The 24563-nt window shown below is 47.2% G+C and overlaps 1 protein-coding gene across 1 annotated transcript in view; it reads right to left on the bottom strand.

Annotated features, from left to right (window-relative positions):
* The window catches only part of MDGA1 (MAM domain containing glycosylphosphatidylinositol anchor 1), a 144332-nt gene that overhangs the window by 67813 nt on the left and 51956 nt on the right, over positions 1-24563 (bottom strand). The window contains exons 4-8 of the mRNA XM_075042038.1: positions 20172-20368; positions 17196-17328; positions 11674-11943; positions 10949-11278; positions 7324-7617 (exon numbers count right to left, since the gene is read on the bottom strand). Coding sequence (XP_074898139.1) covers positions 7324-7617; positions 10949-11278; positions 11674-11943; positions 17196-17328; positions 20172-20368 — 1224 coding nt within the window. The remainder of the gene's footprint in view (positions 1-7323; positions 7618-10948; positions 11279-11673; positions 11944-17195; positions 17329-20171; positions 20369-24563) is intronic.

The raw sequence follows: 24563 nt of genomic DNA, 5'->3' as shown, positions 1-24563 counted from the left end.
TGGGCTTTTTGCTTTATGTCTCAAGTCTCCTATATCTCCTGGCCACCACAGCATGCAGACATGCTCTGTCAGATGAATTTCAATCAAAGAGGTAAATCGGAAAAGCTCTCAGGGCGCAAGGGAGACATCCCAAGAAAATCTTGGTGAGTGGCAGCACGTGGGAACCTTCCCCACAAGGCAGCAAGCAGAGAAGAGACCAGGGTCCTGCAGAGCAAGTCCTAACTGCTACACAGTGAGGGGAAAAATTCAGGCCAGCCAAAATTCATACAACTGCTTTACCCTGTGAAAGACATTTTCCTCCAAAGCTGCATATGCCAAACTCTACTAAAAAGCAGCACTGGGAGTCCTGAGGTGGTCACAAAGAAGAAGGTTTTAGCTAAACATCCTCAGCCTATCAAGACTACCTACCCCTCAGTGCCACGAGGTCGGCAGGAGGGTAGGGCTAACAAGTCCTAGACAAACAGGAGCCATCCTCTTTTCAGCTACATTTGATATAACCCCATCTTAAGACCCAGCCCAGAACCACTGCACGTGCTGTCACAGCTTCCATCTGCCAGGCCCCAGGACCAATAGAAAACAAATCTGAAGCCAGCTATACCTCTGCGGTTTGTTACTGTGCTCTGAACCGTGGCCATTTGGGTTTACAGTCATGACGGAATAAAACTGATTCCTCCTTCAGCCTGTCCTTAGACTGACAAGTCTAATTAGTTGTTAGCAGCTGGGAAGCGGAGTGAGCAATCCTAACGTCGTATCACCGAGGACAGGGCTACATGCACAAACACAAGCTCTAAGCAGCTTAATCACAGACACAAAACTGCAAGTGGAAAGTGTGTTGACAATCAGGAACAAAACTCTCTGCTCTTAACAGGGGGTACAGGGAGGTTCTGTGTATTGATGGAAACACCAAAATAACAGGTATACTTTCAGTTTAGTGACACAAACCTCTGTACAACAAATTAGGGGATAAACAGGGAGGATTTCCAAAGTGGAACCTAACAACCAGGTCAGGCTTTGTTCAGACTGGTGGTTCGAGGTCATGTCCATGACTACAAATAATTTTCTTCTTTTCACTAATGAAGGTCTCCAGGTTTGCAAACACTGAACTTTTAGACGCACTGTTTTCCTGTGGCTTTGAATACAGACACACCTTCCCCAGAACATCAGTTCATTCTTAAGCTTCTGACGGTCTAAAATGAACCAGAACATCCCAGAGGTCTGGTCGGTAGGAGAGCCCAAGGTTTCCCTCTCTTGGGAGCAAGACCTGTAGCATGTAGAACAGCAATACTGAAGCATGAATGGAAGGGCAGGAAAGACCCAGCCACTGCAAGAGTAGAAAAGTCACCTTCTGCCCCCAAGTTAGCTCCTGAACTGCATTCCTTAGCTTGGAGGAGGGTGTCAGGATGGATCTCACTGATGAAAATAATTAAAAAAATTAAAACTGTCAGTATTAACAAATACACTCAGAAATGAAACCAGCCAAGTCTAAAATTCTTAGCAGATGGCTCCATTCTCTTGCTCACATGGCCAAGCAGCAGGACAGATAAGCCAGCTCAGTCCCAGATATGGGTCAGCTCTAGCCACAAACAGTCCCATTTCTCTTAGACTCCCTCCATATAGACAGGGAGAGCTGCAGAGATCTCTCAGAAGCCAAAAGCCCAGTCCTAGCCACTCTGCAGAAACATCTCCATGCCAAGAGGATGTCTCAAGAGTGCTTTTAGCAGAGCAGTTAATATCCAAGCTTATGTTTCAGAGGGGGCAGGGCACCAGCAAAGAGCACTGACATTGAGCTATGGCTTCAACAGTTGATCGAAACAGTTTGATGCATTTCCATTTCCAGTTGTATGGATCTAGCAATGCTTCTTACTTATTTACAGTATCGCCCCCTCCTCTCGTCCTTGCTCTTCTGTTTGCTACATAGATAACAGGGGAAATTGATGCTGACTATTGCCCACCTGATATACAGCATTGCCAATGGGTTCAGCAGGATTTTAAAGAGGAGTGAGTCAACAGCGTGTGACCAGGAATAACATTTGCCAGTGTGTGAGCTTGAATAAGAAAACATATCTGTGCCCACCTGAACATTAGTTTAAGTGGCAAGGGCAACAGATGCCCCAGCAGGACGTATTCTGGCTGCCTTCTAGGTCAGGGCAGAGCCAGACCTGCTGGTCACCAGCCCTATGGCAATGCCTATGCCTAGAACTATGCAATGGCTCCTGAAGTCCTGTTAACAATGATAACTGCCTCTCCAAAGAGAATGTCAGTCTGCTTTCCTGATTACACCTAATATTTACTATGCTTTGAAGATAAAGCACAATAATATACCTGCTGCTTAATGTGGCAAAATTCTACCAAAGGGCAATAAGTGTAATCCTTTGGAGATCAATCCCAGATTATTGTGGAGTATTATTCTGGATCCAGAAGGGGCCAAATTTGCAGGCCGTGTTATTCCTGGGAATGAGTCAGTCAGGTTAATTCCTTTTCTTGTCTTTCTTCCTGCCCAGATCTCACCTGCTGTGTGACCCAAAGATGAGAAACATGATCATCTTTCAGATTTGACTATCCAAAACAAGGTCAACCCTATGTAAATATCTCCTCTTCCTTCTTCCCTTCTTTCTCTGGGCGCTTAGAGACACCAATACTTCTGCCAAAGACAAAAATGGCACCAGCAAAAATCTGCTTATCCAATCATCAGAATCTGGTAAACTAATTAACGTCTCTCAACAGAGGAGATGGGTGCTCTGCTACCAGGCTTTGGTGGTTATCCAAAGATGGAGGACCCATTCAGGTGATCGAACAAGGGCCTGAGAGCAAGTAGTGAGTGCTGTGAGGGAGAATAAACCTATCTGTGGGAAAATACTGGAGCAGATGTATCAAGGATCAGGTGTTATGAGGAGTGCAGGTTTGAGCTGGACTGTGAGCCGTCCAGTAGCTTATGACGTGCTGTTCAGGACTGACAAAGCATCAGAGCTGACACAGTATCATTCAAGCAGGATAATGTACTAGGATTGCAATTTACGCCACACTGTAATATGAGTCTCTAACAGAGCAAATGTAATATTCACAATGATACGACAGTCATCTCAAAGGCCAGTTCTAGCAACAGCTAGAGTTTAGAGTCACTACTAATCTTTGTAATTCCTGGAAATGTTATTTTTCACCAGCGTTTTAGGATACATGGCTAATATATTTTTTGCAATTTCTTATTATGTACTTGCTAAATTTGAATCTAGGTAGCATCCTTTTCACTGATCCACACATACACACTTTCTTTCCTTCTTTCATACGTATTGGCTCAAATGATGCTTTGTATTCCAAAACCCAGAGTGCCGCACATTTTGAAGCCCAGTGTGTGTTTTACAGCCTTATGCTATCTCACCTACATAGGGTGACCCATCCCTGATTTTAAACCCGCCCCTGCAGAAGATTCATTTTTCTGCTGGGATTTTCTTGAGCAAGTACCTGGTCCTGAAAAAAAGCCTTGACAACAGCATCAGCAATAGCACTGATATTATTGATAGCAGCACTCTGCCCTTCCATTACTATTTTTATTTCCAGAATTCAAAGTACTATGTTTATTATGATCCACAAATCCTTGAATAGATGGGTCAGTTTTATTCCTGTTTTGAAGCTACAGGAAAAGATGACAAGACACTGTCACTCCAAGTGGTAGCCAAATTCCCAGGAGTTCTGACAAGCTCAATCTCTTGCTGTAACCAGTATACAACATTTCTTCATCCTAACCACAGAGCTATAAGGCTGCAAGGACTTTCATGGACTTATTAATGTTCCAAAGCTCTACAGTTCAGACCAAATCCAGGGAACAGACCATCCAGCCTGTCAGAGAGCTGATGATAGATAATTATAGCTCATAAGATAAAAGGAGAGCAACTTTTTCTGCTTGCAAAATACGAAAATAATAAAAAGCCCAAACACTTTTTTTTTTTTTTTTTTGGACAGCTGACTTGTTCTTTTTGTCTTCTTATTCTCTTTCCACTATTGCAATGCAGTTGGCAAAGCCTATTTCTGGGCTAGTTTGTTACAATACAGCACTATATGTGTGAGGGTGAGGGGAGAAAAAGAAAAGAAAAGAGAAACACAGAAGCAGGTTCTGACATCTAATCAAATCTGCTGTATTGATTTTGCAACTTTAGCTTTGGAGCAAATCAGAGAAACAACTACACTATCACCCAGAATTCATTCTTCCCTTGAGTGAGCCAGTTCAAAAGGAGTTCACACCAACACATAAACAGGCACGCCCGCATGCACACACACACGCATGCGCGTGTGCACCCGTGTGGACACACACCCCACGTAAGCAGCTCTCCGGTGGGATGTGTGGGCTGGGGGAGGCGGGGGAAGTGCTCATCACAGAGGCTGCAGGAGCCACACGATCCCCATATCTGACAAGATGAGAATTCCAGAGCAAGCCACTGGACTAATGAGCTACCCACACTGGAGAACAGCATTTCAATTAACCACAGCGGTCCCTGCCACAGCACCCACCTCCTTCTAGCTGCATGAACAAAGAGGAAAGTGATAAACAGGGACTGTGTTGTGTACTGGGGTTTTTTTGCATAGGGCGAAAGCGGGGAGCCTATAAAGGTGAGGAGGGTAATTCTTGCCCTGCTTTCTTGGGTCAGTTTGTTTTTCATGCTGATGGAAGGAGCAAATTGACAGCCCTGAAACAAAAGCTGACTGCTCAGGCACAGAAGAGGCCATCCCACCATAAGGTCCTTTCACAGTTTCCAGGCAGGAGGAGACAGCACAGGTATACAAACACTCAGTATGCACCCAGCTCCAACTAAGGGTACACAGAACTGATTGAGAAGGGAAGAGGGCTGTTTGGGTGGGCTGCCACATGGACCATAACACCATTACCTGTCCAAGATCACAATAAAGAATTGCTTGGCCTTGGGAAGAGCTATAGGAAGAGTATGTTGTGTTACTCTTTACACAGAAGTTCTTCACATCTTTAGCTTCGTAGGGGTCACATCAAAGGATCTGCCCCAGAACAGCTTCTAGCTTGCACCTACCATCTTTCTTGTGTGAGGAGTCATGTCCTCCCCCTCCAGACCACCTAGTAACCCTGAATTCATGCCAGGCTCGGCACTGCTGCTCCCTCTGCAGGGGCAATGAGGGTCAGCGAGGACCACAGAGCTTTCAAGTACCAACACCAAATGGGACACCAGCATGTCTGATGATTCTTTGCTTCACAGTGAGATTTTGCTGCATCTCTCATCAGTTCTTGGGGTGACCAAGAGCCACTCTCCCTACCATGTCCTGCCATACCCCATACACCTGACCCAGCCTGCCTTTCAAACAGCTTAAACCAAGATGCACATTTCCACCCTGCTTAAGGGAAGCTTCTCCACACATACTTACCTGCACAGAAATCTGCACACATTTCCCTGTCCCTATCCTGTAATTTAATTCCTGCCGTGCTCCTGAATGAACAGAGATAGTTTTAAAAGGGCATCTTTGAATACTGAAAGAGCCTACAGGATTTTGCACACTCCATTACTGCTGTGCTCCTAGCAGCTCACATCTGTAAGCAGTGTGTCTGGTTGGCTTCAGCCAGGGTATCCACTCCAGTCACACTTCTCTTCTTCCCAGGGAGCAAGCCTGGGAGGAGTGTGGTAGCATGTCTAATGATTGCTGCTGTGCTGCGCGTGGAGGCTCGTCAGTCACAGCCCAGAGGCAGTGTGCCTGGGTGCAAATTAACCTGCTCCCTACCCATCCCACACCTGCCAGATCCGTGCTGCTTGGAGGACTCTGCGAGAGTTCAGCAATTGCACTATCCCGGATGGGACAAGGTCTGTGCGGAGGTCTACTCCTACAGTCACAGCTCCTTCCAGACCAAGGCATTGTACCCAGCCGCCTTCCCCCTGTCTGATTCAAAGTCTTGAAGGAGAGATCACAGACCCCTGCATGTCAAAACACACCTCAACAGGATGGGAGCTGAGCAGGCACTCACTCTGAGGGGAGAAACCACTGCAGGGAAAGGATGGAGATAGTCACCCAAAGTGGACACCAGCAGCGTCCCTCCCTCTACATCCACCTTTGTGCACAGATAGCGCCTTCAAGCACGGCTGGGAGCACCACCCATCACTGAAATCACTCAATACATCACATGCTAAGAATCAGTTTTCTGTTACTCACAGCTTTATTGCATGGAAACCATTTGGGAGTATGCAGTCCCTATTAGGGTCTGCCTAGTGCTGCTTTTCAGGCAAAATGGTTCAGGCATGTCCAGAAGTGACAGCTGGGGTAACTAAGTTGAAGAAAAGGTTGTGGGGTGGAAATGGTCTAATTAACATTCATTTGCTACCTTTTGAGTTCTTGACTTTACAAACTTACTAACTGTCCTGGTTTCAGCTGGGATAGAGTTAATTGTCTTCCTAGTAGCTGGTACAGTGCTATGTTTTTGAGTTAGATATGAGAAGAATGTTGATAACACTGATGTTGTCAGTTGTTGGTAAGTAATGTATAGTCTAAAATCAAGGATTGTTCAGCTTCTCATGCCCAGCCAGTAAGAAAGCTGGAGGGACACAAGAAGTTGGCACAGGACACAGCCAGGGCACCTGACCCAAACTGGCCAATAGGGTATTCCATACCATGGGACGTCACATCTAGTATAGGAACTAGTGGGGTGGGGGAATCGCTGCTCAGGAACTAACTGGGCGTCAATCGGCGAGTGGTGAGCAATTGCACTGTGCATCATTTGTATATTCCAATCCTTTTATTATTACTGTTGTCATTTTATCAGTGTTATCATTATCATCATTAGTTTCTTTTCTGTCCTATTCAACCATTCTTATCTCAACCTACGAGTTTTACTTCTTTTCCTGATTTTCTCCCCCATCCCACTGGGGGGGGGGGGGGAGGGGGCAGGGGGAGAGAGGAGCAAGTGAGCAGCTGTGTGGTGCTTAGTTGCTGGTTGAGGTTAAACCACGGCACTAGCATACCCTGAAGGTATTTTACACATATGTAATGCACACAAACACACACCTGGTAAAGCTGCTGTTCTGCACTCATCCACTGATAGGGAAATGGAAAGCATTATATATAAACACACAACACCTCTCCCTTCCACTTGCAACACACTGGCCATATGGTATCTTGCCCTTAGCCTTGTATAGCCAGACCAATTAAATATAAACTGTTCAAAGGTCCCCAGACAAAAGAGATGTTTCTGCTCAGCCCAGCAAGAAAGGTCAACTCTGCCCGAAAGCAGCACTGAGCACGTCAACCCTGCTTAGCCCACAGGCTTTTGTGTAGGCAGGCATTCAGACAGGCGCTCCAGTACTGTATGGTTATACTCACACTGCACGTTGAGCTGCACCAGGGCTTCCCGGGGTCTGATGTTAAAGCCATTGTATCTGGCTGTCTGACACTTATAGGTCCCGCTCATTTCTCGGCTCACGCTCTCCAGGCGCAGCTTCCCATCATATGTCTCCATCGTCATTGTCCCTGAAGGCATGGGGGTTTCCTTATCTACCCGGGACCAGATGATGGGTGGCTTGGGCTTCCCTCGAACCTCGCACTGCAGCTCAGCCCTGGAGCCCTCCCGGACGGTGATGGTGGACTGACCCTTAGGGACACTGATGGTTGGTGGCACTAAAAGGGAGACAAGAAGGGAATTGTTTTACACTGAGTTTCCAGTGAGCAAGGAACATTCTTGAGATGCTAGTGTTTGAGTCACACCAACAGCCCTGAAATCCAAAGGTTTTCACTTGACACATGGCAACCCCCTACAGGAACACGCTGCCCATGTAAGCCATCCTACAGGGTCTGGAGTTGCAGGGTACCAAGGAAGATTCCAGATTCTCCAACAATGTATCCCAACACCAATGGCAAGTACCAGCTGTATTGGGACATTCCCTCAGTTCCCATCCCTCTGGTTGCAAAATGCTGTCCAGCAGCAGGGCTAGCACCGAGGAACCCAAAGGCAAAAGCCTCTTCGATCCATTTCTCAATTTCTGGTCAGTGAATTTCCCAAGTGGAACTGAAGACTTTTGGCCAAGAAATAAAAGTTGTATCTGCCAAGGTGTCTAGTCCCCTTATCCAGGTTAGACCAAAACCGAGACTTAGAGGATTAGTGCTTTTAGATAGCATCTCCAGCCTTATCAGACATCCAGGATCCCTGCTTGCTCCTAAACCACAGCAGGGAGCCAGCTCAGTTAAGTATCTTTGCTTACTTTACATTGTGAGTCACAGTACACTGGTTATCTCTGGCTAACTTGAGTGAGAGATGGGTCCCAGCAAAGATCACTTCTGGCATCCCTTCTAGGCTGGGAAGAGCTCACCCAGCAGAACTGCATCTGAGCTGGGGCTAGAGCTGGAGACATAGTAACACTCAAGAAATTCACAGCTATCAACTGACACACCCCCCCCCCCCCCAACCTTTGCTGATAAACAAAGTTCAAAAGAAACCCAATGACTACAGCTAAAGGGTGCAGAGGTGTCCATGGGAAGAAGTTTATTGTTCACATCTCCAACTCTACCAGGAACCCAGGAAGGGGATGTTTGTGCTAAAACCCATGTAATATTGACATTTTATTTGTATTAGGCTTCAGATTTAACAGTACAACTGAGGTAAATATGGCCACAGTCATTTTCTGAAAGCTCCTTTTTCAGCCCTTCCTGCTGAAAGCGGTGACACTTGGATTGACACTTCCATAACTGCAACGGCCACGTACTGCGTTTCCATTTAAATCAAAGTTTAGAACTACAGAGGCTGTAACAAGCTGGTCTAACCAATGTTAGCTCAATTCAACTCCAGCAAAGGAGAGTGTGCTACAGTAATTGTACACATTACAGCTCATAGCTGCTTTATGAGCAAATTTAGGACGGCTCCAGCCCAATCTCCTGTCTGCAGTGACCTCCCTATGCAACAGGGAGGACACACTTTCAATTTTCAGGTCTCCTGTGGGCTGGGGAATCTCATCACACCCTGTCCCACACAGCATGAAGGGACGACAGCACTCTTGGTGCCCAAAACTGCCAGAAGCTGCTCACCTGGCGAGAGGCAATTTTCTCCATAGGGAAAAACTGTAAATTGCATTCGAAGATTTTTTTTTTTTAATTAAAGCTATCTCCTCGGAGCCGCTCAGTGGAGGCAGCCGCCTTGGCAAGCTCAGGCTTTGCTCAGTGGGGAAACGTGGAGCCACCGCTACCACCTTCCTGCTCTGATCCTGCGGTCTGGGAAAAACCTGCTGGGTTTTTATGTGGGAACCACATGTCAGAGGTGGCTCGTTGCTGTTCGTGGGGATGCCACACGCTGGACAGCCTTGGCTGCTGCACGGAGGGTTGCCCTGGCAGGGATGGCCTTTTTCACTCCCTGGGTCACAAAACAGTCCTGCTGGCCCAGGCTGCCAAAGAGAGGCTTCAAACACCCCAGGCTGCCTTCCTGCCCTTCCCCACCAGCAGGCACCCACACGAGCATGTGGGGCTCGCCCTCCACCGGACAGGCAAGAGCACGGGACAACCCGCCACCACAGATACCTCCTTCCTTTAAGGCAGCAATCAGCTGGTGCTTGAACAAACACCTCCACCAACAGACACTGCCCAACCTTTTGGTGATATCATCCAGTGTCTCCCAGCCCTTCGCAAACTCCTACCCTTGCAGTCTTAAACACAACTGCACTCTGCCATCTAGTGATCTTGGGCAAAAAAGATTGCTCCTGGTGGCAGCAGTCATACGAGGTCAGGAGAGCCAGCTTTGCACCAGGATTGTGGGGTTCCCCCTGTTTTGCTCCCTGCTGGTACAACAGGGTTGGTGTCTGCTGACATTGACAGGGCCCTACCTTCCAGGGCTGCCAACAGAAGGGAAGCATCACCCCTTGTTTTTTCGTGGGTCCATGGCATGGTGAGGGCTCAATCTCCAGGCTGTTCACAAGCACTGGGTGCCGTCCTGTTGGGAGCAGGCTGGCCCCAGCATTTCTACTGGGAGACAGGGGCTTCCCAAAGCATCAAGAGCAGTCACAGCACCTTCTGCTTGGGGGCTGAAGCAAGCAATGTCCAGAATCAAGACTGGGACCAGCCTGGCCAATGGATCCAGCACAACCAGGGATTGAGAAGAAACTTTCTGTGAAGGTTCAGGACAAAATCTGTGGGCAGCTGGCTCCCCTCAGGAGTCCTTACCAGATTACTAGACCAATGCTGCATTGTGCTGTACACTCAAGGTCCTGGCAAGGCAGCAAGATGACATGGATGTAATGGAGAGCAGAGCTGGACCTACAATTTCCCCAGAAACAAAAAGGCAGCCCTGAGACTCTGTATTTCAGTCCCCAAGGTGACTGACAAACACACTTATGGATTAGTCCTGTCCTCACCAAGCCATGGGGTGAAGCTTTGACCCTGATTTTAAAGGGGGTAGGGATTTATAACACTTGGACTCCTACAGAGAGTGCCTAAGACAGATTGCAATTGCGATCCAGTAAACATTAAAGCTCTTCACAGAATTTGCTATGACAGATGATACCAATCTCCTGGCCACAGCTCTGAAAAAAGGGACATTCCTCATAAGCAATACCAAAGAGAGGAAAAAGCAGCTTGCTTTCTCTTTTACTCCCTTCTAAGCAAAGGGATGTTTGAAATTTGGTGAAATACCACCATCTTTTTCTTCTTTCACAATTTGGAGACTTCTTTGAACAATCACACTCTAAACCTGTCTCTGGAGCTTTCACTGCACTGCGCTTTGGACTTTTCATAGGGAGAAAACATAAAGGAAGATCTGCTTGATGCATAACACATCTGGCAGAGGAGCTGTAACTATCACCCATCTCCAGTCTCAGGCAAATGTTTGCCTGAGGATGTGAGACTTTTCCCCACTGGGATTCAAGACCCTCATGTGAGGTCCTTTAAAAAAGCCAGAGGCATGCGGGCAGTGGGCAGCTAGTGATGCCAACCACTCCTTGAGGTTCCTAGCTGCCACAGAGAGGCTCACCTGTCTCTGAGGAGATGTTAACCTCCACACTGAGGTCAGGAATAGGTGCTCCCTGGAAAGTAGCCACACACAGGTAGGTGCCGTAGTCACTGAATCTCAGGTCAATAATCTCCAAGCTGCAGGTCACAGGTGGGAGCTCGGGGTCATTCCGGGTGATGAGCAACCGGTCTGAGAACCTGGCTGGTTTCCCATTCTTGTACCAGGAATAGACAACCTTCTCCTGAGGGACAGCATCTACATGGCATGACAGCTTCAAGTCCTGCCCTAACTGGATGGTCTCACTCTCTTTGATCACATCAGGGGTGATTTGGAATGTGGCATTCTTCATGGCTGGGATGAAAAGTGCAAAACTGGTTAGGGACAGCAAAGTGTCTTGCATGGGATAGGATAACAGCTCTGCTCCTCAAGAAGGCAACATCTCCATGCAAAGTCTGTCCAGATACCTCCCCTGATTATGTTCCCACAAAATATCCCCAGGCCCTCACATGTAGCAGTCTGGGATCATTCTCCAGTCCAGGACAGTGCTACAGCCCGGGATGAGGGTGCAAGCAGTGCTAGCACAGCTGTTGGTCTGGGAGCAGAGGAGCATGCACAGGTACTTCTCCAGAACACTAATCGCTGCTAAGTATCACATTCACCCTCTGCTGTACAAGAACAGCCATGAGAAATGCAAACGTAGCCCCTCCACCCTGAAAACCCATGCTCTGAGAAAAAGAACAACTTACACCGCACCAGCAGGTTCACTGTCTTCTTTGCTGGGTTCCCCACATTGTTGATGGCTGTGCAATTGTAGTAGCCCGAGTCCTCCACGTGGATCCTCCAGATGGTGAGGTTGCCTCCTTGCACAAGGCTATTAGGAGGCATTGGGCCAGGAGAGTGAGACCAAACCACCTCTGGCTGTGGGTCACCACCCGTCAGAGAGCATTGCATAGTGATGTTGTCACCAGGGTTGACCACTAGCGTCTCATTGACAGACAGCTTCAGAGCAGGTGGGGCTGAAAGAGTACAAAGAGGGACACTTCTGAGCTTGAGAAAGACCCATCCACTTGCCTGTGCACAGCTTCATACTTCCTATGATTTGTTCTTGAAGATGGCTGGTTTGAGTAGGGAGAGCTGGAAGGATCCATAAATTCATTACAAATACAAGGTATTTGTGAACCTAAAGCATGATCATTACCATGTCTTTAAGTTAGATCACTCTGCTCTGTTATGGTTAGGAAACACTGCAGGCAGGACCTCACACCACCTCTGAATGGAGGTTATACCTAAAACACTCCATTGCTAGTGTTTAGGATTGGAGCACAAGATAGGTATGATATTTTTATGTTCAGTGCAGGTTCTCTAGGGCTTAGGACTCAGGTCAGAAGAAAAGCCCAGTGAATCCCTTTTATACAGGTAGGAGTGGCAACCAGACAAAATTTGGCAGTAGGAAACCTGAGGCTAGAGGCTTCTTGACTCCTGATGCAAACAATTTCAAGGCAGAGGGGCAATGGAAAGCCACTGTGGCTCTGCATTACTTACCTGCACTTCATCCAGCCCACTCCTCTGCAGACACCACAGTACCTTCTGTTGTCCCTGTATTTAACTTGCCTGACTCTAGGCAGGACCTGCAGAAGCAGCACTGGAGAAAAGGCTCAACTCCTGCTACAGCACCTGTATCTCCCTTGCTGCAACACTATTGTATGAATCACAGTTAGTCTGCTTAGGCCTTGGATAGAAACAGCACAATAGACTGAGCCCTGAGGAAGGGGCGGGGGGGGGGGGGGGGGGGGGAGGCCAGGAGAACAAGAGATTTATTGTCACAAGGCACAGGAAGTTGCAGCCCTGGACTGAGCTTAGCATCTCAGGACCCGATCCAAAGCATGCTGGGAAGCTCACTGGGATGTCAGTGTTTGCTGGATGGTTCTCACAATCCCAAGGGAAGGTCAGGCAGGTGCATGTCCAGTTACAGTCTGCTGCTTCTGCCTGACCACCAGAGCTCCACCCTGATGGAGAGGTGAAGGAGAAAGGACAGGCTCAGAGGAGCCTGCTTGAACCCAACAGTTGTTTGTGGTCAAGGACAGTTGGGATTAAGCCACTCCTCCCATACAGAGCTGCCATCCCAAGAAAGAGTTTGCGGAAAGGTCTACCATGAAAAAAGGACCTCAGCTATCCCATGATATGCCTCTTCATCCCACACCCACCTAGACATCTTTGAGAGGCAAAGCCTTTTTCAGGCAGCTGGCCCTCGCAGCTTGGATCCTGACATGGAGGACCAGGACCTGTCTGCACCATAACAGACCATGAACAGCAGCTCTGCAGCCGGTCTTAACCTCCTTCACCTCCACGGGTGTCAAATACACTTTTCTGTAGACCTGGGGGCTACAGACCAGGTCACAGGGATTGTCTTTCATGCACAACTGAACTGAGATTGATTCAAAATGCCTAGATGACCTCTGCTTTGAGTACCCTCGTACCTGGTTTTAGTTTATATTATTTCTGCACCCTTCTCACTACATCCCCCTCCAGGAACGGATCCAAAAAACTTCCCTTTGTATTCCCTATTTCATCCCATGAAAAGCCTTTTAAAAGCCCTTGTCAGCACCATCACTGGCTCCATCCAGACAGACCTGAGAAAGTAGCAGTCCCCAGCACAAAGGCGAGGAGTATGTTTTAAGTAACAGCCATAATAATGCAAAATAAGACATTGTTCCATATTCATGAAGCCTGATTTAACAGCATCATTATTTCTACCTCTTCTCTCCCTGGACCCTGCGTTAATGAGCTGTGCTGGATTTGTGTTGGATCTCTGAATTACAGCCCATACAAACAAGGCGAGGAGGACTGCTCTCTCCCCAGCACCAGTGCCATAATTTAGCAGCACAACTACTGCCATGCTGGGATATTGCTTTGATGCACTCAATCAAATGTCCTCTCCCTGGTCACAGGGCTTGCTATTTGTGCCAGAGGTGGCCAGCTGGGCCCAAGGAAGGTGGTTTCTCTGCCACCTGCACTGGTCATTGTGAGGTCAGCGGCAGAGTCCTTGAATTCTGGGATGCCACAGCCTGCACTCAGAGCCTTTGACAGGTCTCTTTGCTGGAGTCTTGGAAACAGTGTGCAAAGGCTAATGAGCACTAATCAGCAAAGGAAGGATTCGTATGTCCTTTCCAAGCTCTAGGTGGTTTCACTAGCCGTTATGAAGCCCAGCAATGCAATAGCTCAACAACCTGTGATCAGGCAGGACACATTCCTGTCGCTAATACGCCGTCGGCTGAGCATGGCTGACACCAAGTAGCTGTTCCTGCCTTCTGACATTGTACTGGTTTCAGGTTCACAGGGCACAGAAAGTGATAGATGCAGCATCTTGCCTGGGAATCTCCATCCATCCCCATCAGGGTCAGAGAAAGGCTGAGACCAGCCTATGTCCAGAGAAATGTCAGAGTTGGAGTGCACAAACCAGAGGTCCTGCAGGCTCTGGTTAAGATTTAGGGCTCTTGCAGTGCTTGATGTGCACATATCTGATCAACACTCATCTTGCCCAGTTCTGGGCAAGGCAACAGAGAAAAAAAGTGACATGCTGGTGCAAGCACTGCCTCAGGGCAGGTTGTGTGTGCATGCAAGAGGGAGGCAGGGAAACTGCAAAGCTGCCACCCACACAGCTCCAGGCAGCAAGGTCCCATGATGTGCCCCAAAATGGAGCCCTGGCTGTGGCAGCCTGTGCAGGCTCCCACTCCTGTCAGCAGACAGAGGTTAACAGTCTGCAGACATTGTTATGCAGGAGATGAATCTCATTTATTTGTAACCTGTGGCAATTCCTTTTGTTCTTGGTTCAGAAAACCTGCTGGCGGAGTCTGCTGAGCAGCAAGGGGACCATTAAAAACAAAGAGTCGCTTTCAATTCCCTTTGAAGTCCAATTTGCTGCAGTAAAACTGCAGGAGAATTAACCAGCTGGGCTGCTTAATTTTGCAGAAATCGAGGAAGGGGAAAACATCAGCCTGACCCTGCTAGAGCAGGTGATGACAGCCCAGTGCTGAGCTGGTCCTGTGTCTCTGCAGACCCAGCTTGCTGCTCTAGAGCCACGCAACAGCAGCAGGACAGAGGAGGAGCAGGGGAAACCTCCTTCCCATTAAGTTTGCAGACCAAGAACCCATCCCCTGCTGCAAGGGCCAAGCTGGTGACACAGAGCCTGGGAGAAGGACATCTCCTTGCCGGAGACTACGACCTGCCCAAAGGTCACTGCCAGAGGAGCCCAAGCGAGCCAGCTGAGAAACAACAAACGAACTGGGAAGAGAAGCTTTCCTTGGCCTGACATGACCTGACCCACCAATTCCCCTCAAGATCTATAGTACTTGGGTCTATAAATATTTAAGTGATCGATTTCCATGCATCTCGATGCCCTTTGGGCTCTCCTCAGTTGCAAAGGCAAAGGCATCCTGAGTGAAGCTGCTCAGGATTCTGGGCACAGCCAAGGCTACAGAGGCTGCTAAAGCACAAGTGCAAGAGGGAAAGAAAAGACCTATGGAAAAAAAGAGAGAATTAAAGATTTTTCTTTAAATATTTCCTGATCTATGCACAATACTACCTCCAGGGCAAGTAAGCCAGATAATATTTCATGTTAAATATACTTCTGTTATTTATCACAAACCCTGCTCACACCGCAATGCCAGCTTCATTTTCACCACCAGCTTTTAATACCATTTGCCAGGAACACTTTTTCAATGGTCCCTTTGAGCTTGTAGTGTCAGGCTCCGCTGTAATTATGTATAAATATGCATCTATAACTAAACAACAGGAAAAAAGAACTAGATGTATGTGCTATGTAGTCCAGGTTCAGAGCTTAGATAAGTACTTGGTGTAAGAAGTTGGTGTAAATTCAGCCATGCCACTGGCTTCTGATCTGCCTACCAACCTGAAAATACATCTTTCCCGTTCACTCAGTAAAGGGACTGGACTGAAACGAAGGGTAGCTTCCCTGTGCTTGGGTGGCCGGAGGTGTGGACATGAAGAGAAATTTGATTTTCTAGCTCTTCAAAGGTAAAAGACACAACAGGGAAGAAAAGCTGTATGAGATCCCTTTCTTCATCATGAGCACAAGATAAGTTTTTAAAGGGAATATTCCAGCACTCGCTACAGTCTCATCCTGAGAGAAATTCAGGTAGTGGTGTGAGTTGTTCAAGACATGTTCAGAGATCTTACCACACAGAGAATATTTTTTTCTGACATTAGCTATAGTTCCCTTTCTTAAGCTCATTATTTTTCTTCTTTCTACATAAAATGATGCAACTATTGTTCAGCACCTTGGGCTCAAGTCAGATCAATAAACATAATTTATACAGTATCAACAATATCCCATCAACAGTTGGCAACATCAAAAGAGTTCTGTTTCCACTGCACAAAGATGACACAAGGGATGCAAACTGCTTTGTGCTACTTAGAGAGGTGAATAATTCAAAAAACTACAATGCCTTTCTTTCTGATCATGGAATACCTCAGGGCTGGAAGCAATTTCCTGACATTTACTTATTATTTGAAAACATTCAACACATGTGGGGGCTTTGTGGGAGGGTTTTTGTGGGTGTGGTTTTGTGGGTTTTGGGGGGTTTGTTTTTTTCTTTAATGGACAGGTTGCAGTTAGGTCCTTGCAAGTATTTGGTACATGATACTCAGTTATCAGTCAGTTATTGCAGGTCAAGCAAGAGGCACCAAGCTGATTCTGTTTGCAACTGGAGGAGTACCCAAGCACTGCCAGTATGAATATCAGTGTAAAATTTATTTATTGGGAAGGCACCAGAGATATTTGCTTTCCATAAACATCGGCACCAGCGGAGCCTGTTAGCTGGGAGGTGCTGAAAGCTCAGCATGGCAAACCAGGCCAGAGTCACAGACGAATGAATTATTTGTAAGAACTCCTGCAGCATCTGCACCACTCTAGACTGTATCGAATCTATTTTTAAAGTCACTCTTAGAATTATAAATAAATAAAACAGTGTCTGGATTAAAAACTACATAGTGCCTCAACACCTACATGTAGCCTGCTTTAATGATCTCACGGCAGGCCTGGCCAAGGCACCGGCTATACGTAGAGCTACGAAAAATTAGAGCATCCCTGGCCACGTGAAGATTTGTAATCCTAGCAGCCTCACATGTACATGAATGTGAGGTGCTGCAGGCCCTGGACAGGGTGCTATGTTACCTTCCTGGAGGGGTAATGGCTGTTGAGCAGGTGAGGGATCGGAGGGCTGCAGGGGCCCTCTGTGTCCCCTCTTACCTGTAGTGTTTGTGAGCTGGAAGGTGATGGATTTGTCAGGGATGCTGCAGACGTTGCGGACGGACACCTGGCACGTGTAGCTGGCGTAATCCTGGGGCCGCAGGTTTTTCAACTTCAGGACTTTGGTTTCACCCTGGGATTTGGGAAAAAAGGAGGGGGTGGGGAAAGACACAGGCATACAAAGCACAGCTTATCATTGCAAGTCCATAACCTGTCCCAAAGTTTACAGATTACCAGCAGCTCCCATCAAAACCTCAGGGAACTGTGCAGACTCCAAGCCCCCCTAGCTATATATAAAGGAGATAGAAAATGTTTGCAGTGGTAACTCCACCTCCAGGATTTCTCAAAACACCCAGCAACCAACTGACATTTAACCCGAAAGCACTGCTGAACAGGTCTAGGTATAATTTCTCCTCAACTGCCATCCGAATCGTCTTGCAAAAATTGAAAAACCTTAAACTTCCTAGAACAGACCCCAAGATCTCGCACTGACATGTTGGTAGGATCCCAAGGGACATCATTGGGGTCTCAACATTGCAAACCCAAAGTAAATCAGAGCAGATTCAGACATTAATGCTGGCCTAAATATGACAAGTTCAACAATTAGGTGGTAAAAATTTGCAGTACAGAGGGAAAAAAGATAATTCCAAGAAATACTCAAAGAACTCCCCAAAACTTTCTGATCTCTCTTCTCCAGGTTCTAATCTTATTTATGCTGGTGTAAATCTAGAGTGACTGCATGGACTTTGATAGCCTTTTCGCATACTATGGTAACAAACAAACAAAAATCACTCCCTGGCACTCCATTGGTTACTGGCTTGTTGTAGAAACAGAATCAAGTTGTTAAATTAACAATAGATGCATTTTGTATATTTTTCTTTCTTTATGGAACATGGAATGCTCTGAGATGCATCCTGTGGTTTGCACACCTTGCAACTCATACGTCTTCCCACGACAGCTTGTTGCTGTTGTTCTCCTTGTGTTTGTCTAAATCTCTTTTGGAGAAACAATTCCATAATTGCCTGCAAATGTGAGAAGGTGTCAGCATGACAAATCCTCTTGAGGACAACCTCAAGGGACTGGATGATGAGCTCAGGCATGCTAATATACAGAGAGCAAGGATCTGAACTGAGTAAATTAGAAAGATAAATACTTAGGAGACCAATAACCCTAAGAAAGTCTTGTCCCCTGAGATTTGTTGCTATGCCACACAAATGATGGCATTTACAATGTGCATGTCAACTACTTAGTTACAGGGTCATGTGCACCCTGTTTATTGATTAGTAAATGTGGGGTAAATGTGTATAAATGTTCAGTGTAAATGAGTTTTAAAAAACTTGAACAATAAAGTCTTCACCTCCTTTTTAATGTAAAAGCCTACCCAAACCTGATGCTGATACCAGTTCATCTCTAAGACAATATTACAAACCCCTGCAAAGGGTACTTTGTTCAACGTAGGGCATTTGAGCTCCAGCAAGGTTTTCCCCTCCCAATAGTGTTGCAGAGGTGTGTTTTTGTTAACTTCAACTCTTACCAACCCAAACTCACAGCTTTATGCTGGTGTGGACCATAAGGGTGTGCCTGTGTGAGCACAGCAGTCCTAACACCCTCTCTCAGAGCTAGCAATGACCCATCATGGTGGGAATACTGCTTGACAGGAGCTGCAGGATGCTGGGTCATCTACACATTAATGCTGCAACACGGTGAAATTCTGCCAGATGCCTTATTTAGTTGAAGAAAATATCTCAAGTCCTAAGAGATCCTCTCACTAAGCAATGCCTCCTGTTAATTACACTGAGGTTAGTGAAAGCTTGAAGAGCCCATGGTGGCTTCCTGTAAGGCCAGGGATGTCCTGGTTGCGTGCCACATGGCACTGGACTAGACAAAGCTCTCTTCAGGGCCCAACAGCAGTGCTGACCTACAGCATTTCTGCAAATCTGCCACTAACCTGCAGCTCTTTTCTCTCTCCTCATCCCCCTGAATGTTTCCATTTGGCTGCCCATTTCCATGACCTACAGAGATGGCACATTTCAATAAAATGCGAACACAACTACATTAACTGAAAAGTTGCCTGGAGCATCGCTCAGAAATCAAACTCAGCCAGAATGCACTCAGGGCCCAGCTTTGGGAGCACAAGGAGGTGTGTGGGATGAAACAGGTCCCCTGGGGAGCAACCCTTTCAGCCCTCCCTTTCCACCCATCACTGCCTTGTGCTGCCGAACAGCCTTGCTGGAAGCGCTGAGGCTGGTTAGCATCTGAAGGACATTCAGAGCCAGAGCTCAGCTTAGGATAACGTGCCCAGAGTGCCTTGGCAAAAGAAAAATTCCCTTCCACCTCCCACTGCGTTGGCAGGCTAATTACTGCAAAGAAAGTGGCGTTCAGAGACGCGAGTCCAGCATAGGCAAGCAGAAGCAGAAAGGATGTGGATACCCTGTCACAGGACAACAGTCAGAAAGTGCTCAGGCAGTTGGGCTGCCTCTGTTACTCATGAGCACTAGGAAAAGCTCTTCATCATTTCCCTCATGGACCCCACTGCAATTCCTGCCGTTCACTCACACTACTAAACAGGAAGCAATTCCCCTGATTTACAGAGCTTGGGCACTCAATTAAGAGAAAAAATTAGTAATGGGTGCTAGAGAAGACCCAATCTTGGGATTGTTTGTTTGGATTTTAGTCTCAGGCATGTAACCTCATCAGGGGAGCTGTGACCTGCTCTCAGGGACAGTTGCCAAAAAAAAGAAGGGACTTCTAGGCTGTCACACTCCCTCCTGCTGCTCTACTCCTCTTGTCCCCTGGGAGCTCGCATACAAAATAGGCTCTACCAGCCCTTTCGGAGACAGTGCTCCTTGCAGTGGCCACCACCCTCTCCCCAGCATCGTAATCCACACAGGGAAAGAAACGCCATCCACTACAGAGTGCCCTGCATCAGCAAGATGCTCAACACAAGCTGGTGGAGGTTTGGTGGGTTTTTTTCACCTGTGTGTAGAGGGGTTCATAGATGTCAACACCATTGTCCTGACTGTGGGAAAGCGTCTCAGCTCCCCGTTTCCAGATGAAGCGAGCTGGTGGGTTGGAGTTGACAGTGCAGCGGAGGAAGACAGTCTTCTCTTGGTAGAAGCTGCCACGTACATCGCTGATGGTCTGGTGAACGGTGAGAACAGGTTCATCGAGATCTGGAAGGAAGGTAAGGAGGGCCGCAGCAGTTGTTAGTGAAGCTTGGTCTGCACGTACAGCCTGCAGAGCAGATGATGCTCCAGGTGCCACAGAGGAGAGGGGAAGCTCCCATATATTTGGCTGAGAACAACTGCTGAATTAAGAGCTGATCTGAGGGCAGGTAACACAAATGTTATCTAAAGGGAACAGATAGGAGAAGGCAAAATTCTCCTGCTCACCACACAACCTTCAGAGAATAGAAAGCACCCTCTGCTCTGCAGATCCCATGTGGTCCCTCAAGGAAACTGCCTGCCTGCCACATGCCTCTCAGACCAGTGAGCTGTTTCACCTTCCCCAGTGACACCCCACACCCCAAATCACTGCTCTCCACTGAGAGGTCAGAAGGATCCCAGGAAACTTTGCTCCATCATAATTTCTTCTGCTTCCACTATCCAGTTCCCAAATGCCTCCTGAAATCATGGGGCTAAGCCTGCAGCTGTGAGATGCCCACACAAAGGACATGACACACCTTTGAGTCAAGGGATGAGAGCAGAAGTTAGGACAAGATCAAGGAGCTGAGATAGAGAGTCATCTCCTAGACAGGAGCAAGTCTCGTGGGGTGCCATGGGAACACGAGATACAAACCACTGTGAAAGGTATGTACAATTTCTCTCTCTTCCTATTAAAATATTCTCCCTGTATTTTCTTCTTTTCAAGGTCTGTACTGACTCTCCCTCTTCAGCAACTTCTACTCACTGCATCCCCATCACCCACCCCTAAACTCATTAGATTCTTCTGTTTTCTCCCTTTACAGAAAATGCTCCTTCCAATTCCTTCACCATTCATGCACCAGATGCAGCCATCACAATTGAATCAATGGTTATCAGTCACTTCGCTTGCAAGGACACAAACAATTGCCCTGCAGGGAGCATACTTTCTCCATCCACTCAGAGCACACTGATCCCCAAGGGTTGCCCTCCTAAAAAGTGATCATTTTCTTGGGCTCTTGTACCAGACACCAATGCTTGAACATCAAAGAAGCATAGGGAAAACTTCAGAGGGGGTGGATCTTTCTCCTCCCAGAACCACTTTGAGACTGATCAGGGTTAAATGTAAAGATCCCATTTGACAAGATGGGACCAATTGGCCCCCTAAACTGAAATCTGTCCCTGTGCCCTTAAGCATATCTTAAGGCATCTGTTGAGCTCAGTTGAAGCAATTCTACGTTTTTAGGAACCTTATGACCCCATCTTCAACTGCGAGGAAACTGAGGCACATGCACCCAGTATCCTCTTGTGCTGTCAGCACTGCCTTCTGCACATGTTAGTAGAGAGGAAGAGGACATATGCTCATCACCTCCCACTCTCCTGTGCCACTTAATTTTTACGGTATTTTGTTTTAGAGATCTGTAAGTTTGGAGATCTGACTCCCAGAAAGGAAGAGGGAAGCAGGGATGAGTTTCGGCTAACGTCATGCAAATAATGTATGTTCTCTGCTGAATCACAAGTGTCAGCTTGTGGATTTGCATATTTTAATGAGCTGTATGCTTGGTAGATAGCAGTTGTAATGGGACCTGAGAATTGTCTGCTTGACCACACCATAACTCAGAGATATGAGTAGAGCCATTAGCAGAACAATGACAAGGCACAACCCCTGTGCCAAGGCTGAAGAAAAACATACGCAGGTGGAAAAAAAAATCTTCTCTCCATACAGTGCTGTCTCCGTGTGGCCGTAGGGTGACTGAATTTTACACCAGATTCTCTTGGACCAGGACCTTGGCCACAGCCTCTCCTCTCTCCTCCTTTGTCCTTAACCCTCCTTTATTTCTTCACACTTTACATGAGTAACTCTGTAGCTACCATCCTTCTGAGGGTCCATTTCTCAGCAGGATGCATGGCAAAACACTTCCCTTACTGATCAAAGAAGATATCCACCATTCAAGCCTCCTGGCTCCCAGCTACTCCCCACACAGAACACATCTTCCTTTTGGTTGCTAAACCTTTCCTCCCTTGAATCTTTCAGCCTTCTTTTGTAGCAGTCAGCTCTAAGTCTAGCCCTCCTGAGAAAAGCTAAAATAAGACCTACGATGATATGTATGTCCTTGATGCACGAGTAACGCCACTGATGTCAGTGAGCTGCACAAATGATAAATTTGGCTCAAGGCTGCTCATGGAGATGATCACATAGGATGTTTCATGCGCAATATAAGCTTGTAAACATCCATTCTTTCTTTTTCTTTACTTTCTCTCTCCCCCACATGGAAATACTCCAAACAGCAGCTGCCTCTTTGCCAGTATCTAACCAATACTTTAAAGCCTCAGTTGATGCCCACTTGGGGCAAAAGAATAACTTGCTACACAAGTTAGTGTTTCCAGTTTAATATCCTCTTGGCACCAATGGTGCTCTCTGCACAACCTTGCTGTCTAATACTAAAAGTATGAGTGAGGACTAGCACTAGCTGTCAAGGATACCAAGGTTCACATGAGGGTGATTACTTACTCCTAACTACAAATTGGGATGTGGGAAAATAAGGGGTTTGTTTTCAAATTCTGATTCATTCAGCTGAAGGTTGCCGGGGTGAGCATTCAACAAAAACTGTGGCTTTTCCTATGTGTTCCCTTGTACCTAGTGCAAATACTAGCAGAAAATAGTCTCTCCTCCCCAAAAACCAAGTGAGCAAACCAGAGGTACATTACCAAGTCCATCTGCAGAGTAGATGTTAGTATGAGAAAGCCCTTGGCCACCCCATTAGCCCCATAGTTCTACAGGTCAGAGCTGCACGAGGGACCACAGGACACTACATCACTCTAGCTCCAGCCCACACCCCAGAAGTAAAGGGAGTGCCCTTGGGGCATAAAAAGATTCATGCCACAGTCCTGTTCCTAGAACACAGGCCCTGGCAAGGTGTCATACTGAGGCTTGAGAAAAGCAAGTCCTGTTTGCAATGGAGAGTTATCATATGCCTCCACCACATGTAGGAGAAGAAATGGGCAGAGAAGCCAGGCAGATGGCTGTGTGGCAGGTGGGTGTCAGAACTCCTCCAAGCCAAGCTATGCAATGCCCATGAAGAGATGCTCAATCTATTTTCCCAGCCTATAGGATAGGGCTCATACTACACTACTCCAATATGGGGTGGAGCAAGGAAAGAACAGAGACCGGAGCTGCTCCGAGGCATATAGCAGAACTGCAGATCATGAACCTGCCAAAGCCTAAGGAAGTTCAAGTCTATGGCATACTTTGTGAGAGTCACATCATTGTAGGGCTGGACAGTAGGCCTAAGAGGAAGCAGTCAGGCAGCCATTTCTGTCAGCAGAGCTCTGCCCAGGCTTCAGGCAGCCATTTCTGCCAGCAGAGCTCTGCCCAGGCTTCAGGCAGCCATTTCTGCCAGCAAAGCTTTGCCCAGACTCCAGGCAGGTACTGGGATTTTGAAGCCTGGAGGTTGCTCTACTGATGGACAACCACAGTGCACATCAGCACAGAAGACTGTCTTGCTAGAAGGAGTGTGGGGAGGGGTGGTCACAGGTTCAGGGAGAGTTCCAGCTGCTTTATCACACTTTACATCTTTTTAGCATCAACCTCTTGCTGGCTAGGCCTTCCCAAAAGATATGAGGAGAGTGATTTGGTGTTACGTGGGTTGGAGGAAACTGGAATAGTGGATAGCCAAGGACAATGGGCAGAACGGTAATATTCCCCAGGAGAGCAAATCTCTTCAAAAGTTGCCTAGACCTTAAATCTTGGATTCCTCCCATATGGGGGTTATGGGATAAGTTTAATTTCCTTCCCTTTTGGCCACAGCAGCCCAAGAATAAACAACATTAAGACAGCATGAGAAATCTTCAAAACTCGGGCCCAAGGTGGAGAACTACTAACACCATCTCCAGGACACAAGAAAGATGGGCATCATAACCAGCCAGAGAAATGTTGAGTCACTGAAGCCAAGGGGTCCTCACAGATTCCTTCATGTTCAGCCCTTCGCAGCTCAGCCTCCTCAGGTGCATCCCAGAGTCTTTTGCTCTGTTTCCACCATGCTACAGAGGTAGCAATGCTGGGAGTAGGGCACTGGTTTCAGGAATGCCCCAAGCATATGAGGCACTACCAATTTCAAGAAGCATTGGTTTGCTTCAAGCATTGGCAGCTTCAAATTGAAGACAAAGAAAGCAGAAGCCATCTACAATGCTACGTCCCAGACAAGTGTTAGGGACCCCTGGCAGTGAT

The sequence above is a fragment of the Buteo buteo genome, chromosome 12 (genome assembly GCF_964188355.1).
Source record: "Buteo buteo chromosome 12, bButBut1.hap1.1, whole genome shotgun sequence".
In the NCBI taxonomy this organism is placed as follows: domain Eukaryota; kingdom Metazoa; phylum Chordata; class Aves; order Accipitriformes; family Accipitridae; genus Buteo; species Buteo buteo.
The sequence above is the reverse complement of the archived record's forward strand: the minus strand, read 5'-3'. Positions and strand labels throughout refer to the sequence as shown.